At 41.3% G+C, this 16,558-nt stretch overlaps 1 protein-coding gene across 1 annotated transcript in view; it reads right to left on the reverse strand.

The window, feature by feature from the left end:
- PSMB7 (proteasome 20S subunit beta 7) overlaps positions 1–16,558 on the reverse strand; it is a 61,524-nt gene that overhangs the window by 20,199 nt on the left and 24,767 nt on the right. Inside the window, exon 6 of the mRNA XM_002743305.6 lies at positions 10,644–10,702. Coding sequence (XP_002743351.1) covers positions 10,644–10,702 — 59 coding nt within the window. The remainder of the gene's footprint in view (positions 1–10,643; positions 10,703–16,558) is intronic.

A 16,558-nucleotide genomic window follows, 5' to 3' on the forward strand; every position in this document is an offset into this window, starting at 1 on the left:
ATGAAATGTCCAGAACAGGCAAGTGTATAGAGATAGATTAGTTACTGCCTATGGCTGGGAGGGTTGGGGGGAAAATGGGGAGTGATAGCTAATAAGAATGGAGTTTTGTTTTGTTTTTAAAGGTGATGAAAATGTCCTAAAATTTATTGTGGTAACAGCTGTACAACTCTGTGAATACACTAAAAACCACTGAATTATACACTTAGAACAGGTGAACTGTACAGGTATGAGTTATCATTGAAGCTGTTATTAAGTAGTAACAGAACTAGGCATCCCACACTCAGAATAGTAGACCTATTCTAAAAGAGTAGTTACAACATTGATTAGTCAACCAATAAACTCACACTTTAATATTAATTTTTTTAAAGCTAAGACACCAGCACAGTGGCTTGTGCCTGTAATCCAGCTACTTGGCAGGCTGAGACAGGCAGGTAGATTGCTGGAGGCCAGGAGTTCAAGACTAGCCTGGACCACATAGAGACCACTAATCTAAAAAAATTTTTTTAATTAGCTGGGCGTGGTGACACCCTACTATATTCCAGCTACTTGGGAGGCTCAGGCAGAAGGATCCCTTGAACCCAGGAGTTCAAAGCTGCAGTGAGCTATAAGTGTGCCACTGCACTACAGCCTGAGCAACAGAGCAAGATCCCATCTCTAAAAAATAAAAATAAATAAAAGCTAGGGATTGGACAGGCACAGTGGCTCATGCCTATAATCCCAGCACTTTTGGAGGCTGAGGCGGCCGATCACCTAAGGTCAGAAGTTTGAAACCAGCCTGGCCAACATGGTGAAGCACCACCTCTACTAAAAATACAAAAGTTAGCCAGGCATGGTGGCGCACATCTGTAATGCCAGCTACTTAGGAGGCTGAGACAAAGGCAGGAGAATCACTCGAACCCAGGAGGTGGAAGTTGCAGGTGACAGAGTGAGACTCCACCTCAAAAATAAAACAAAAACAAAAAGCTAGTCATCACAATTTTTAAAAATACCAGTATAAATCCTCCCCCATCCCCACCCCACAGGGTCTCAATCTGTCACCCCAGGCCAAAGTGCAATGGTACAATTTCCTGCAGCCTTGACCTCCTGGGTTCCTGACTCAAGCAATCCTCTCTCACCTCAGCCTCCTGAGTAGCTGAGACTACAGACATGTACCACCATGCCCAGCTAATTTTTTGTACTTTTTGTAGAGACGAGGTTTTGTCATGTCACCCAAGCTGGTCTCAAACTCCTGAACTCAACTGATCCGCCCATCTTGGCCTCCCAGAATGCTGGGATTACAGTCATGAGCCACGGTGCCTGGCCTAGCATAAACCCTTAAAAGCAATTAAATGATAAAATAATTTTGGTTCTAAATACACATATCCCCCCGTACCCCAGACATACAAGATACTGAAACAGATGTAACAACCAAATAGAACCTTAAAACCTAAAAATCTGTAGATATGAGTCAAGTTCAGCTCATTAAGCTGACACCTATTAAAGTGCCACAAGAAAAACAGCCTGACACACCATCAAAACAGATAGGAAAATCATTGTTTATAGCAGTTATCGAAGGTCTGGGGTTTTTTTTTTTTTGTTTAATTTTGCTTTTACTTAAAACTCTGTGTTTGATGCCAACAGGGTTCAAGTTGCACAGGAAGGTGCTTCAGCTCAACACTGATCGTCTTCCTTGATCTCCATTGTCTGCCGTGTGGGTTCCTCCAGCAAACATCCCAGCGAGTGGTCACCTTCCTATGGAGTCATTAAACCTCTGAATGTCAGCTGGTGGGATTAGCCAGCAGCTTCCACACCTGAGCCCCTGTGGCAGGGACAGAGGCATTTGGATCAAGATCACTAATGAATACAGAATTCATATGCCGCTTGTCAGGGCTCCTGAGCTCAGCGTCACACAGATGCAACCTAAATAAGACGGAGGACAGAACAATTGTTGACGGAGATTAAAAAGTTTTGGCAGTTGGGAAAAAAAGAGCACCTCATTATTCAAATATGATAGTCTTGCTTATATTTTTTTTATTTTTGTTCAAGTTATTCATGATTTGCCTCAAATGGACAAATGCCATTCACCAATATTTAGAGACTTCTTGGTCTCATTACTAAATCTGAAGAGAGCTGTGCTGTCTGTACATCAGCTATATTGAGAAAACAGCTCTCCTGTAAATATCTAAAAATTTTAGGAGAATAAAACAATCACAGGCTATTTAGGGTGGAGGGCAGTCAAAAAATGAAAAAAAATCTAGAATTAAAAGAAAACAAATGATCTTCCACAGCCAAATGATTTTACTATATTTACTAACATCTCTGACTTCCTCGAACCTTTCTGTTCCTGGGTTCCCTCCAACCACAGAGCTTGCCAAAGAGGGTTACACACTTTGTCTGACACCTGTGTTGCTTTCTGCCATCTTCACAAGACCTCATCAGAGAAAAGAAGAGCCCAAGCAGCCTACACCTCTGCTCACCTGGAATAAGACATCTTTCCCACTCTTGTTCAAGAATTCCAGAAATAATAAAATGTTCAAGAATTCCAGGAATAAGATGGCTTTCCCACTCAGTTGTTAAAGAATGACAAAGAGGCAGATACACAGCACAGTGCTGAACCTATCAGAGGGCTCTCACGTCAGGCTGACCAGGGCTCAGATTCTGACTCTACCACTGAGTCTGTGACCCCAGGCCAGTTATTGGACCTCCCTATGGCCCAATTTTCTTCTCTACAAAACGAATATAACAAAGTACTGACCTCAAGGAAGTGCTGAAAAGTAAATGAAATAACATACCATTGTCTATGACCACTACATATGCCTGTCTCCAACACTAAGCTTTCAGATAAGGACTGTATCTATGTATATCATGCTAGAAATTCACCAAGCCTGATGCCAGCACAAATAATCACAGCAGTCGTTGCTATGCGATGTTTGTATCCTACTACTGAATAACTAAAAAAATAGAAGCAGCTGCCATATTTTAGAGCCAATTTTGTGTGAGCCACCATCTAAGGTGTTTTACAAGCCACATCTAACACTCACAGCAAGCTGCAGGCAGGTCTCTGTTCCGATCATACAGATGAGGATGCCCATCTTCCCAGAGTCCTGCGGTAAGGACAGGGAAACAGACCAGCAGCCTAACCATCTAGTTCTTAAGCCCCACGCCCCTTTCCATGCGACCATACTGAACTCATGCTATGTTCTCCTTTGGGACCATTCTATATGCCAAATTGCGCAGATTTCTTTTTAATCAAAATAATGCCGATCTCTCACACTACTGTCCATCTGCAAAGCACAAATGAACTTGCAACTTATTGTCTTCCTAATACTGGACTTAAAAACAAGAAACGACATACACAGTTACTTCTAAGATTTGCTGTCAGAAACCATATTGGTATCAACTCTTTCATTACTTAAAGTGGATCTATAGCTGCCTGCAATGACAGATTAATTCTGTTTCCTCAGTAGCTAGGTGTTCGGCATCACGTTTGTGAGGTAACCACAAGCCTTTAGGGCGATAGCGGCTAGCATCTTTAGCAATCTATAAGGGCTTCTCTAGAGGCCAACACTTGCCGAGTGATGAAATATGACTCCATAAATCAGACGGCTGAAGTGGTGCCTGTATACGTCACCATCTATTCTCGTAGCTTCCCTCTGAAGGGTATAGGGTTGGAGCTCATTCCTCGGTATTGCAACCAGAGAAAGGACCATCACAGTTGGCATTGACTAAGCATGTGCTACTTAAAACTGAAGACACACTAAGACTAGGAAAAAAAAGATCCTGCTGGTGTTAGTACGCCTCAGGCAGTGGTAGAAGCTTCAGCAACTCATCTTCAAAAGGCAGAGAGCCAGAGCTCTAGAAACCTGCAAAAATTGGCTAAGCCTGCAGTCTTCATTTCTTTAAGTTGAGCATCTTCAAAGTCTAGAATTCTAACTGTAGGGCACAGCAGCTGCCACTGCAGATCTGATCCTCTCAGCTTTTGGCAGCTCTCAACTTGAGATTCTAGCAAAAGAATTTTTCAAGTTGCTATTATTGCCTGTCATGGATTTATAAATATTGTGCACTATCTGCTGTGGCATGGCTCTCATGGGACGCCAGAGCATGCCAAATGCATAACAGAATGAAAAACAGTTTCTATTCTTCAAATAAATGCTAATTTTTTTTAACTGTGCTCACACGATGTGTTTGGTGACCAACTTCAATAGTACAGAATATGTATCAGAGAGGGGGGAAAAAGCTGATTGTCTTTTCCAGCAGCATTCAGCTGCTACTTTCATTAAGCATGTTTAATTAGATTCCAGATGCTAATTTGCAAGTCGATACCAGAGGGTGCAGGACAGTTTGCCTTTGAATCATCTCCCTGTGATGTGAGGGTCCTGCTGCACACCACTACCCTTCAGCGGCCCTTGCACGATATTCTGACAATTAGTGCAAAGAGGGGGCAGTATTGATCTTGACAGACTAAATATTAATCTTCTACCCATTTTAATGAATTATAATCTCCAAGAGTTTAAATTTCTCACTAGGCTAAATAAAAACGTCCCTTCTTACAAAGAAATGAAATGGGGGAAAACCAACCTAAGTTATCGGATGCATTTATTTAATTCTCTCTCCACCCTAAAATAAAATTCGTGTTTCATTTTAGCAATTTTAGCAATTTTCAAGATACATATCCGCCAGGGTAACACGATGGTCAAGGGACCATGGTCAAATTCCTTATTCTTAACTGGAAAATGGACTGGAAATGCCCCAGTGTGGTTATCACTAGCTTCCCTGTCCAGCTAAGCTAGCCTGTGGGTAATAACCAGGACCAGGAGCTGAATTCTTACACCAGCTTTAACAACAGAGAAAAAAAAATCTGGGGGAAATGCTCTGAGCAATTCATCATCACCAAAAAAAAAACCTCGCATATAACTGACCCCTTGTCATCAGGTCAACTTACACGTTTCAAAATCTCCTGTTCTGGTAATACATTGGTACAATGTCTGAATAAGCACCTTCCCTGATAAAAATAAAGCATGAGATTTATCACCAGTAAGCAACACGGTTTTTTATGCCTTCATTTCTATCACAGCTAAGTGATACACTAAAGGTGAAATTATCAAATTGTTTCAAAGGAAGGTTACTCTCAGAACTACTAAGTAAAGTTGTGTTTAACACCTTTTTATCCACCCATTCAACACCCACTGGCTGAATACCTACTATGTACCAGTTACCATGCTAGGTCAAAGGAACAGAAAACCCCAGGTATGAGCACAGTCCCTGCCTGAAAGGAATGTCCAGGCTCATGGCAAGGGAACAAACAAAAAAATTAAAATTACAAGACCACTTGAGGTAGTGTTTAGGCCAAAACTGGGTGAGAGCTTTGGAGATTTTTAATGTGCCCTAAACTCACATGGTTAGTTGAAACTCAGGAACTGAGTGCTTTTGAGGTAAGTCATGGCTCAGATAACTTACAACAGCAGAGGCCCATCTTGGGCAGTTACGAATTCCAGCTGGGTTTCACTGTTCTGCTTTTTGAGGCTGTAATTTCCCAATGAGCATTTGCCCTTTGCACCATCTTCATTTTCCCTGTGTTCTTAATAGGGTGTTTGCTTTGCTGACTCTGTGCCCCAATAGTGCACACTATTTGAGAAATGTACTGGTTATCATCCTCTGATATCTTGAAAAGATGTTCAGCATTTCTAGATAAGAAGAAGAGAAAGTCCCTTCCATTTCCCAGGTGGTTTTGGTGACTCAAACTAAGCTCAGGGTTATCCTACTGTCAATGCAACAAACACATACTGAACCTCAGGAGCTAAGAACAGAGATGATTTCACGGCCAGCCCCTGCCCTCAAGGAGCTCCCTCTCTCACTGGCATGGGGGAGATGCCCCTGAAAACAGCCAGAAAACAACAGTAAAGGTGTGTACAGTGGAGCACAGGGACACAAATAAATGAAGCAGCCACTGAGGGCACTGCTGGCAGGCACCAGCAGTAAGGAGTCCAAGACCAGCCATTGCATGCTATATTCAAAGAACGGTAAGCAGACAAGAATGGCCAAAGGGAACCTATGTTCCCCCAAAGTTTAATCCTTGGGCTTACATGTGATGGTGTTATATGAGCCATTTTTATTTCTATTAATAGTATGTAACCACTTTAATGTGTCTTGAAGAAAAATACAGGCTGGGCATGGTGGCTGATTTGAGCACAAGAGTTCAAGACCATCCTGAGTGACACAGTGAGACCTCATCTCTACTAAAATTCAAAATAATTAGCCAAGCATGTGGTTCACAACCATAGTCCCAGCTACTTGGGAGGCAGAGGCAAGAAGATCACTTGAGCCTGGGAGCCTGGGAAGTCAAGGCTGCAGTGAGCCCTGGTCATGCCACTGCACTCCAGCCTGGGCAACAGAGCAAGACCCTGTCTCAAGAAAAAGGCAAAGAAAAATATAACCAGTACATTGTGGGAAAGATGGAGAATGAAACTGACTGGGAAGGGGCCCTCGGGGGTAAAGGAAATGTTCTCTATCTTCGTTTGAGTGCCAAAACCCACTGAACTGTACACTCAAGATCTGTGCATTTCATTATATGTAAATTATACCTTAATTTATTAAAAAGTTAATTTAAATTTTCAAAAAAATTAACAGAGCAGGTGGCACCTGGATATGGCAGAAACCTTAAATGTAGTGTGTAAATGGCAAGTTCAAAATGTGATAAGTTGGCCCTACCTAATAAATGTTCTAGTGGCTAGTTTATTTTTATTTTTATTTATTTATTTATTTTTTTTTTGAGACGGAGTTTCGTTCTTGTTACCCAGGCTGGAGTGCAATGGCGCAATCTCGGCTCACCGCAACCTCCACCTCCTGGGTTCAGGCAATTCTCCTGCCTCAGCCTCCTGAGTACCTGGGATTATAGGCACGCGCCACCGTGCCCAGCTAATTTTTTGTATTTTTAGTAGAGACGGGGTTTCACCATATTGATCAGCATGGTCTCGATCTTTTGACCTTGTGATCCACCCGCCTCAGCCTCCCAAAGTGCTGGGATTACAGGCGTGAGCCACCGCGCCCGGCTAGTTTAAAAAGCAGAAATAAATAACATTTTATTAATATTTTTATTTAGCCTATATATTTAAAACAGTACCATTTAACATATAATCAGTATAAAAATTATTGAGACCTTTTAAAAGCTTCCTGTATTAAGTCTCTGAAACCCAGTGTGTGTTTCCCACTTACAGGCCCTCTCAAGTGACATTTCAAGCACTTGATAACCATGTGAGGTTAGTGCTGGACAGTGCAGCTAGAGATGATGAGAACACAAGAAAGGTTTTTAAGGAGGGAGGAACTTGTATTCCATAAATATTATAGTCCAAAGGCCCAGCACTAACCAAAGTACAGGTTTGTAGATGAGGAAACAAAAGACTTTGGGCTTCCTCTAGTTTGTTGTTTTAACAATAAAGCCAAGAGTTTGTTTCATGCATCTGGCCGAAAAATTACTGTTGGTTAAACAATTTGTTATTACAACAGCCTAAAACTGCCCGTTTGCAATGCAGTTCTCTGTGAGTGAGTGGCAGTTACTGTCCTGGCAATCCATCCTAGGTGTGAAAGGCAGCAGTGCTGTTCTCCTGGCTTGCTGTCTGACACACATCCAGAAGCCTTTCCACACTGAAAGGAAACAGCAGGCTTAGTCACCCAACCCTGTGGTCTCTAATTAGGCAAGAAAAGTTATCTGGGGTTTCTTGACACAGAAAGAAAGACAGTCTCCCTGGAATGAAGGAAAATTAAGCCAAATTTTGGAAATTCTAAGCCAAAATGTCTTTGTTGTTATGAGTTCTACACAAATGCAGAGCCAGAAATGACAGACACCTTGGCTGAATCTAAAATGGTGTCCTCTCCACTTTGCTAGGAAGTCTCAGCCTTCATTTTACATTCACCAAAAATAAAACAGTGTGGTCAGTACAGTTAGTGACTTGGTCTTCACAATAAATATTTTCGACTATTAACATCTCTTTAGATTTTTAAACAATTATCTGCTGATAGCTATTATACTATGTGCCTTCTGTTTACTTTTAAACTCAACCACTAAAGAAGGACATACCACCTTTACCTTAATAAAGTGATTTTTGTCTAGGCATGGTGGCTCACACCTGTAATCCCAGCACTATGGGAGGCCAAGATAGGCAGACAGCTTGAGCTCAGGAATTCCAGATCAGCCTGGGCAGCATGGTGAAACCCAGTCTCTATGAGAATTGCTTCAACAGGAGGTGGAGGCTGCAGTGAGCAGAGATCATGCCACTGTACTCCAGCCTGAGTAACAGAACAAGACTTTTTTTTGAGATGGAGTCTGGCTCAGTCACCCAGGCTGGAGTGCAGTGGTATGATCTCAGCTCACTGCAACCTCCACCTCCCAGGTTCAAGTGATTCTCCTTCCTCAGCCTCACGAGTAACTGGGATTACAGGCACCCCACCACCACGCCCAGCTAATCTTTTAATATTTTTAGTAGAGACAAGTTTCACCATGTTGGTCATGCTGGTCTCAAACTCCTGACCTCAAGTGACCCACCTTGGCCTCCCAAAGTGCTGGGGTTACAGGTGTGAGCCACTGTGCCACGCCGAGACTCATTCTCTAAATAAATACATAGATTTTCACTGATTGTCAGTGTGCATGCGGTTTCAGTAACTTAAGTGAATAAAAACCAGTTACCTAAAATTGTGCATTTAAATAAAATAAGAATATAGTCAACCTGTTTCAAGGTCTCACAGCTAATACAGAACCATCAAGTGCTCATAGTTATGGTCACAACTGATCTAAGAAACATTCTTCAGATTGATAATATCAGAAGTTCTATTTGAAGGGATGCTGACATCCCCCTTCCCAAAATCACATCAAATATTAAATTCACGACCTTTGAACCATTTCAAATCCAAACTCTAAATAAGGTAAAATCACTTTTAGTGGAGTGTTAAAGTCACTTCTAATATACCTCACACTCTCAACTTTTCCTGCAATTCTCATTTTTCTTTAACATACAGAGGTCCCAATCAACTGGAAATAGACAAAACTTTCAAGAAAATTTGAAAAGATTAATGTGTTTTAAGGAAGGGTTTGGCATTAGTGAGGTGAATTTCTAAACAAAACTCAGAGTCCACCTCCCTTTACCTCTGTTAGTCCTAATGGATGTGTAGAGCCTTAGAAACTCCTCTCCTATAGTCAGAAGACTGGGGAACTTTTTTTCTTTTTTACGTGACCTAGTATTAATATATCCTATTTTTTCTCTATATATTTAAGAAGCCCAAACAGAAAATAATGCTGATATGGAAATAACTGTTCACATTGAGAAATGAGAACAGGCTCCTAATCCCATTTATAGTCTATACTTGGACCTGTTTACTATTCTTAATTGGAACAAGACACTATCATTTTTAGTATAAAACACCTAAATTCTATACACTATATTTTAATTCCTGCAGCTATCCAAGAAGGAAAGAAATCTAGCCAAGTGACCAAGTCACTTATTTGAGCTATCCCCATGTACTGAAGGTAGCCGTTGCAGCAGAAAACCCCTGTCTGTCCTGGCTCATCAATATCTTTAATCCTACTTTCTCTGGCTTTCACAGCACTTGGTCCAAACCTAAAGGGCAGAGAGAGCTTCAGCGCTCCAAAGACACTGCGTGTTCCAATGACAATGAGATGATGGAAGAACAAAATATTTTTAATATCCAATCTTCTCCAAAGATGACTGGACATAAAGCACTGTCAAAAATCAATTCCCAGAGACACCCGTTGGTACCTAAACAATATTGGCAAGTCAGAAATGGCAAAAACCTACATACTAAGAAATAGGGTAAACCACTCATAAACTGCTAGTAATTGTTGAAAAGAAACTGATACCTCCCCCTAATCAAAAAATTAACAACTATCAAAAAGGCTTTAGCAGCAAGGATGTAGTGCAGTGGAGGGATAATGTGGTACCGTATAAAGGATCCAGGCACATTCAACATTCCTGCGACTGTGACCACAGAAGAGCTGTGCATTTGTCCTGAAGTTGTAGGGTGTGGGGGTGGGGACAATCCACCATTAAAGCAGACTTAAACGGACTATCATTCAGAAGATACCACCTTCCTCCACCAACAGAGAAAATACCATAAGAGAACCTCTCATAGGTGTATTTGAGACACTAGATCATTACACTCTGAGATGATTCTGCCACATGCATGGTCTTGTCCCCATCTTCTGCCAGATGCATAATCACCTACAGGGATTTTTAAAACTGCCTCCATTTTCAGGTCAGACCTCTGTAACATGCAAAGACATACACAGTTTCTCTATTTTTTTGTGAGAGAAAACAATAACCTGTCATTTTGAGATATCGTGACACAGAAAACTTGGTGCACAAGGAAACATTCCACATTACCGCCGCATTTAGAGTCAAGAAGATTTCTAGACAGCCCAAAGCCCAAAGCAAAAAGCTGGATAGTGACAGTGCCTCAAGCCCAAGGAAGGGCACAGCTGGGCCACTACAAAAGGAAGCTGGTCTCCTCGGCAAACAGACCATCTGTGCCAAAGAACACTCCAACTAACAATGGTGCTGTACAAGCTTGGGAGGAATCAGCAATCAATCTGCAGATGTTCAGGATAAAACCAGGAAAATACTTAAAAGAGAATAAAACTGAAGGGACTTACATACCTCCATGTCTGGCTTAAACTTATCTTCAAATACAGCCATTGCTGCCAAGGAGCCAGAACCTATAAGAAAAAGATGCACTTTTAGTGTATTTTATGATATCCCAGCCTCTCCACCTCAAGTTTACCTAGAGGCAACAAACAGAGCAAAACATGCCCAATGTTTCATTCAAGTGCAGTGTAAATATTAATTCTACAGGGCCACATAAACCAGGTAAAAACAGTGCTCTTCAAAAGCCTGGAGTCACACTTACCACTATCTAAGGTAAATCTGCAACTGGCCCTACTTCTACCACTGACAGATATAACTGTAAATTATTCACAATAAAATGCTGAAGCATGAAAATGAGGTTATAGAGAATTTGTATTCTTTCAGAAAGTGACTACCACATAATTTCCCGTGTTCTATGCTGTGAGTCTAGTGCTCCATATTGTGCCTTGGCAGGCTGCTGGGTATAGCACTAAATACCAAGCCAGTTAGAAAGAAAAGATTGTTTTAATGAGCTGGCCCTGGTAGAGTCACCTTGACACGCAGGGAAGAAGCTACCGCAGCAGCAATGGTAATAGGACCGCAAGCAGCAGCCACCAGGTTATTCCAGCTACAACTGTAAAACACTTTATTGTGTGGCATTTATTTGGAGCTATTATTTTTAGTTTGTACTTTGAAGAGTAAAAGCTGAATAGACAAAATGACAAAGAAACAAAAATTTATTATCACAATAACAAATGGCTGAAAGGTTATGCTGCATAGATATTAACAGATAGCAAATTTATCCCTACAAAAGTCGGATATAAAGGCATTACAAATAAGTGTGGGCTCCCTTTGAACGGATGCAAAAGGCAGATCAGCACTACTTGAAAATTTAAATTTGCTTTGTTCAGAAACCAGAGAATCTTTAGAAAATCATCATCTTGTCTTTACAGGTCCTGGCAATATTTCAGGATACTCCACTTTTAGAGAGAGGATAGAGTTGCCCACAATTTTTTACTCCAATTAGAAGATTTTTTTGGCATTTATTACTTTTTAACTTGTTTTGCATAACACTATCTATTTAGCTGGGTCACAGAGAAAACCATATTTTCTATTTAAAATGATTTGTGTACATCGCTTGACCACCTCAATGGTTTAGCAAAGGAAAAAGGCAGCGATTAAACAGTTTCAAATGAGGTGTCCTGCTGATTTTATCAAGTCTGCTGAATGTATAATGAAAAAGGAGAAGCTGACAGCAATGCCGCATTGAGAAAATACAGACTACCTTATCTGAACCATTTAAGGAGGTCCAATTATAGATCAAATTTAAAGGGTAGAAACAGCAGATTTACAGACACAAATCAATGAACATGGTAATCCCAATGAATATGACAGATACTCCTGTTAGGGAATATTGCTGCGGTTGAGGATCATTACCTTCACAGTACCGGATACATCACATCTAAAGCAGTGGGAAGCGTCAAGTGTAGACCAGCATTACAAGCAATGACTATTCATTTAGGCTTTGGGAGCAAAAGGCAACCCCATTTTCCCCCCTCACAATTTTTTTCTCCGTTAAAAAAAAAAAATTAAAATGGTGATCTAAAGGGACATTAAAAGCCCCCTGAAAAGGAGATAGAAATTAAACAGATATAAAACTAGCACACTCAGATAAAACTAGCACATATGTGAGAGCAAATTCAGCAAAACAAACCTCTGAATTTCAAAGTAAACATGTCCTTGAAGATGTGGAAACAGGGTCAAACTCCACCACCGTTTTGTGAGTCACACGTTTACTATGAGATTCAGGGGTCAAGGGGGAAAAGTCACCTAAGTTGCTGTTTTCAGGCCCAGATGAGAACCAGTCTCCGACTTACTAGTAAAAGCAAGCTGGTTTTGTGTGGAAAGCAAAAGACAGCTGCCATGAACGAACAAGGCAACTGCAAATGAAGAAATCCCAGGAAAAAAAATACTTCTAGATATAAGCCAATTCTGCAGAGCATTCGAGAGCAGGCTGCTTCCAACAGAGTCCAAGAATATCTTCACAAAGAGCCCAAGGGTAATCAACCAGAGGCCAGAAATAAACATTCAAAAAAGGACAGGGAGAAGGCGGGCATTACCTACTAGCTAACAACTTGTGGAAAACTGTAATGAATTATTGTTAAAAGAAAAATCAAGCTTACCTTAAGGGTATTTTTCCTTAAAAATCACTAGTGGTTTTTTTCTCTGGGGCCATTCTTTCTTTGGCATTTCACAGTAATTTTTTTTCTCTATTTTTCCTAGGCACATATATCTCCTTCTGCTCAGCTTCACTCAGTAATTTAAGAAATGAAAAATATTTCCCTCCCAAATAATTATTCCTTAAAAACCTTTTTCCTGCCTAGAAACAACTACAGACAAAATTTCTTTAAGTGGAAATAACACACTAAACCCACAGACTCTTGGAACAAAAGCGTCTCTGCAGTGTGGGGAGCCTCTCTATATTATCGGACAGGCAATTTTCTTGTTTTGTTTGGAAGAACTGAAAGGTAGAACATGAGTAAACACAGGATTCAGGGCTCTAACTACACCGTATTTCTGTTTTCCCTTTTTATACCTCAAAGACAGACAGACACACACACACACACACACACTCTCTCTCTCTCTCTCTCTCTCTCTCTCTCTCTCTCTCGAAATTTTCTGAAAAGCAGGAGCTTCCCAAGCTTCCCAACCTGATTCTGCTTCCCATGAAATCAAAACAAGTGGGCCCCAAAATAAACTTGAAAAGAAAGGGAAATTCAACATTAAAAATAATTTCTAAATCACTTGCAAATTAGCTCCTGCTCCCAGCTTTTCAGGAAAGGAAGATTCTGGCGCCCCCTTTTCAGAAATACACAGAAGTGTTTGGAGACGGAAAACCTTTCAAAGGTTTCCAGGTACCTCTGAATGTGTGTCTGCCATTTAGAAAACTGCGGTGAGAATTTCAAATACAACTGCAACTGTACAAAGTGGCAACAGAACAAAATTTTAAAGCAGTGCAGTAGGGGACACAAGGAACAAAAAGTTGGCCATCAAAAAAAAAAAAAAGATGATAAACTCGGTGAGACCAGCAATTAAAGACAATTTCATTCAAGTTTCCTAGATACTGGTCCAACATCCAAAACTATACACAATAAATCACCAGCCACATCCCATTCTAGTGCAGCCTCCATGTGATCTGTAGAATGTTAAATTATACCCTCTTTTCTCCATAAACCATTAATAATGCCCCGAGACATTCTGTTATTTCACCATCAACTACCTAACCTGGCACTCTCTTCATAAATAAAACCAAGGTGAAATCTTTTGAAGGATCATTTGCTCTTTTTATTCCAAAAGCAGGGACATCTTAGACAACAGAACTGTCTGGTTTCCCATTAACGAATAGATACACAGAAAAGCCAATGGACAGTGTGGCCAGGGCTCGGCCTCTGCGGCACACTCAAGTATGCCAGTGAAGGAAAGGCACGTCAGAGAGGAAATGCTCTCCACAAATGCAGGCTACGCTTCACAAGCAAGGGTGAGGCCTCCAAGAACTTACACTCCAGTCAGGAGGAGAAGGCAGCCAAAGAAGAAGAACAAAGGCCTTCTGCTGAGCACCCGCCATGTGCCATGCAGCCTATTTTATGTCATTCCATCATCCTCATAGCAACCCGCTGATGTGAGAAAGCTCCTTGTCTAGGACTATAGGAAATAAGCACAGGGCAGGATTCCTGTATCAGCTGTGACCCCATGTCATGCTCTCATACAGAAAGTCCTACATGCCACAATACAGTTGAGCGAGGATATGCAAGACCTTCTATGAGCAGGTCTCTACCTCCTTCAGCTCCCTCCCCTCCCCAATATGGACACCTGATACTCCACCACCACCACACTGCCCATGATTTCCTAAATGCCCATGCCTGTTCAAGCCTATCTCACACTGCACACAGCAGTCCATTTCCCCCAACAGTCCACAGAACTACAAGTCACCTTCACACTCCAGCTGAGAGACCACTTTTTCCTAGAAGCCTTCCTTCGTCACCCCCACAGGGTTTATCACTCTCATCGCTGTAGCTTGTCCATCCTTTCCTATCTGCAGCCCCCATCCCCAACAGTCTCTGACACATGGCAGCATTAGGAAAGATGCTCACTGAATTAAGCTGTACTAAAATGTGAAGCCAACTGTCCAAATGAAGGAGCCAAAACAACTCTGAGCTGGCCCTGATGGAGTGAGGGTAGCAGTAAATGCTTTGGTAAGGTATAAAGGAATCTTTATTGCCTAGTTTACCATACTAGCCTGAATATAAAACAAACTCAAGTGTAAAGTCAGTTCAATTTTCAAAAAAGAAAAAAGGCTTTAAAACCACAAAACCAAGTCCTATTGTATGTCCTAGTCCCATCCAAACCACTGTGATATCATCGGAGTGAACTGTGATATCACCTGGATTTCTGCATTACATTAATACTACTGACGTTCTCAGTCTCATCAGTAGTTTCCATGAAGCTGCTCCTTAGCAACCTTCACCAAGCTTGCCTTTTCAGCATACCCACAGTTACTGAGTACTCAGTATTGCTTCCAGAACAAAGCTCTTTAAAACAGAAAAACAAGGTGCAATTCAGTGACCAGTACTTGGAGGTGACACATAGTGAGGACACTATGGCAGCCACCTAGTTCCCTCAGACTGACCTCCTGCAACCACTGCCCTCCCCCAAGCCCACCCACACACCCTGCTCAACACTCCCAACTCCCAACCCACCCAGGAGCCAGGCTGTGGGGAGACAGGGAGGCAGGGAGGACAAATGGCTCATCCCGCTTCCACTCCCCCATCCACTGCAGACACTCTCCACGGCTGCTCCAGTGAGGTGCTCTTTCAAAGAGCTCCCTCCTCCTGCAACCGATGCCCTGTGGAGTCCTGGAGAGAGCACTCAGCCTGCTTCCCAGCTCTGTCAGGGGCGGACTCACCCACAGACCCTCGAGAGGATGCTCTGGGTCACCCACATCTGCTGAGCACCAGGAGAAGGGGGTCCGAAGTACTAGTTCCATAAGGACCACACCTCCACCCAGTCTTTTAAAATCAAACATCTTATAACAGCAGGCCATTGGCTTATACAAAAAAAATTACTAGCTCCTCTAAGAATGTAAAATAAAAGCTCTGAAACTCAGAAAAATACATGCAACATGCAGAACACTAATAACTAAAAAGAGTTCCCAGATAAATACATCAGGACTCTAACGGAGAAGACAGTAGTTTGCAGAAGAGAAAAGGTCTATACACATTAAGCAACACTAATAAAGTTCACTAGCAATCAAAGAAATATGAATTGAAGTAAAATAATTACCTTTTGCCTTTGAAATTAGCAAAGATTATAAAAAACAATAGTGCTGTCAAAGGTGTGATCAAATGGGCTCTCTGACACACTTGGAGAAGCAAAAATGGATAGAGCTCTTCGATTGGGCAATTTAGAAACACCAACTAGAAATCACACAGCTATACATACCACCAAACCAGCAAGCCTGTTAGGGACTTATTCTAAAGAAACACATGGACAAATACCCAAGTCACATATCTAAAGAGATAATTGTTTGGATTAGAGGGGAAAAAAATTCCTGGGAGGTAAATGTAAAGGTTCAACAACCAGGAGCCAGGAAAAATAAACAATGAAATACTATATACACAGTCATTAAACATGGCAAACTAGAAGTAAATTTTTTTGGCAGTGGATACTCATGCTATAATATTTAGTTGGTGAAAAACATGTTCCAAAGCAAAACTGACAGATACACTTATGCAATATATATTATACAAACCTGGAAGCACATAAATCAAAATATTACGTTTATTTCTGGGTAGTGCTTTTTTTTGTTTACTTGTATTTTTAAATTTTTATTCAAAGTGTATGCATTAATAGCAATTTTTTAAGGTATAATCTTGGAGAAAATCCAACAT

The sequence above is a fragment of the Callithrix jacchus genome, chromosome 1, assembly GCF_049354715.1.
Source record: "Callithrix jacchus isolate 240 chromosome 1, calJac240_pri, whole genome shotgun sequence".
Classification (NCBI taxonomy): Eukaryota; Metazoa; Chordata; class Mammalia; order Primates; family Cebidae; genus Callithrix; species Callithrix jacchus.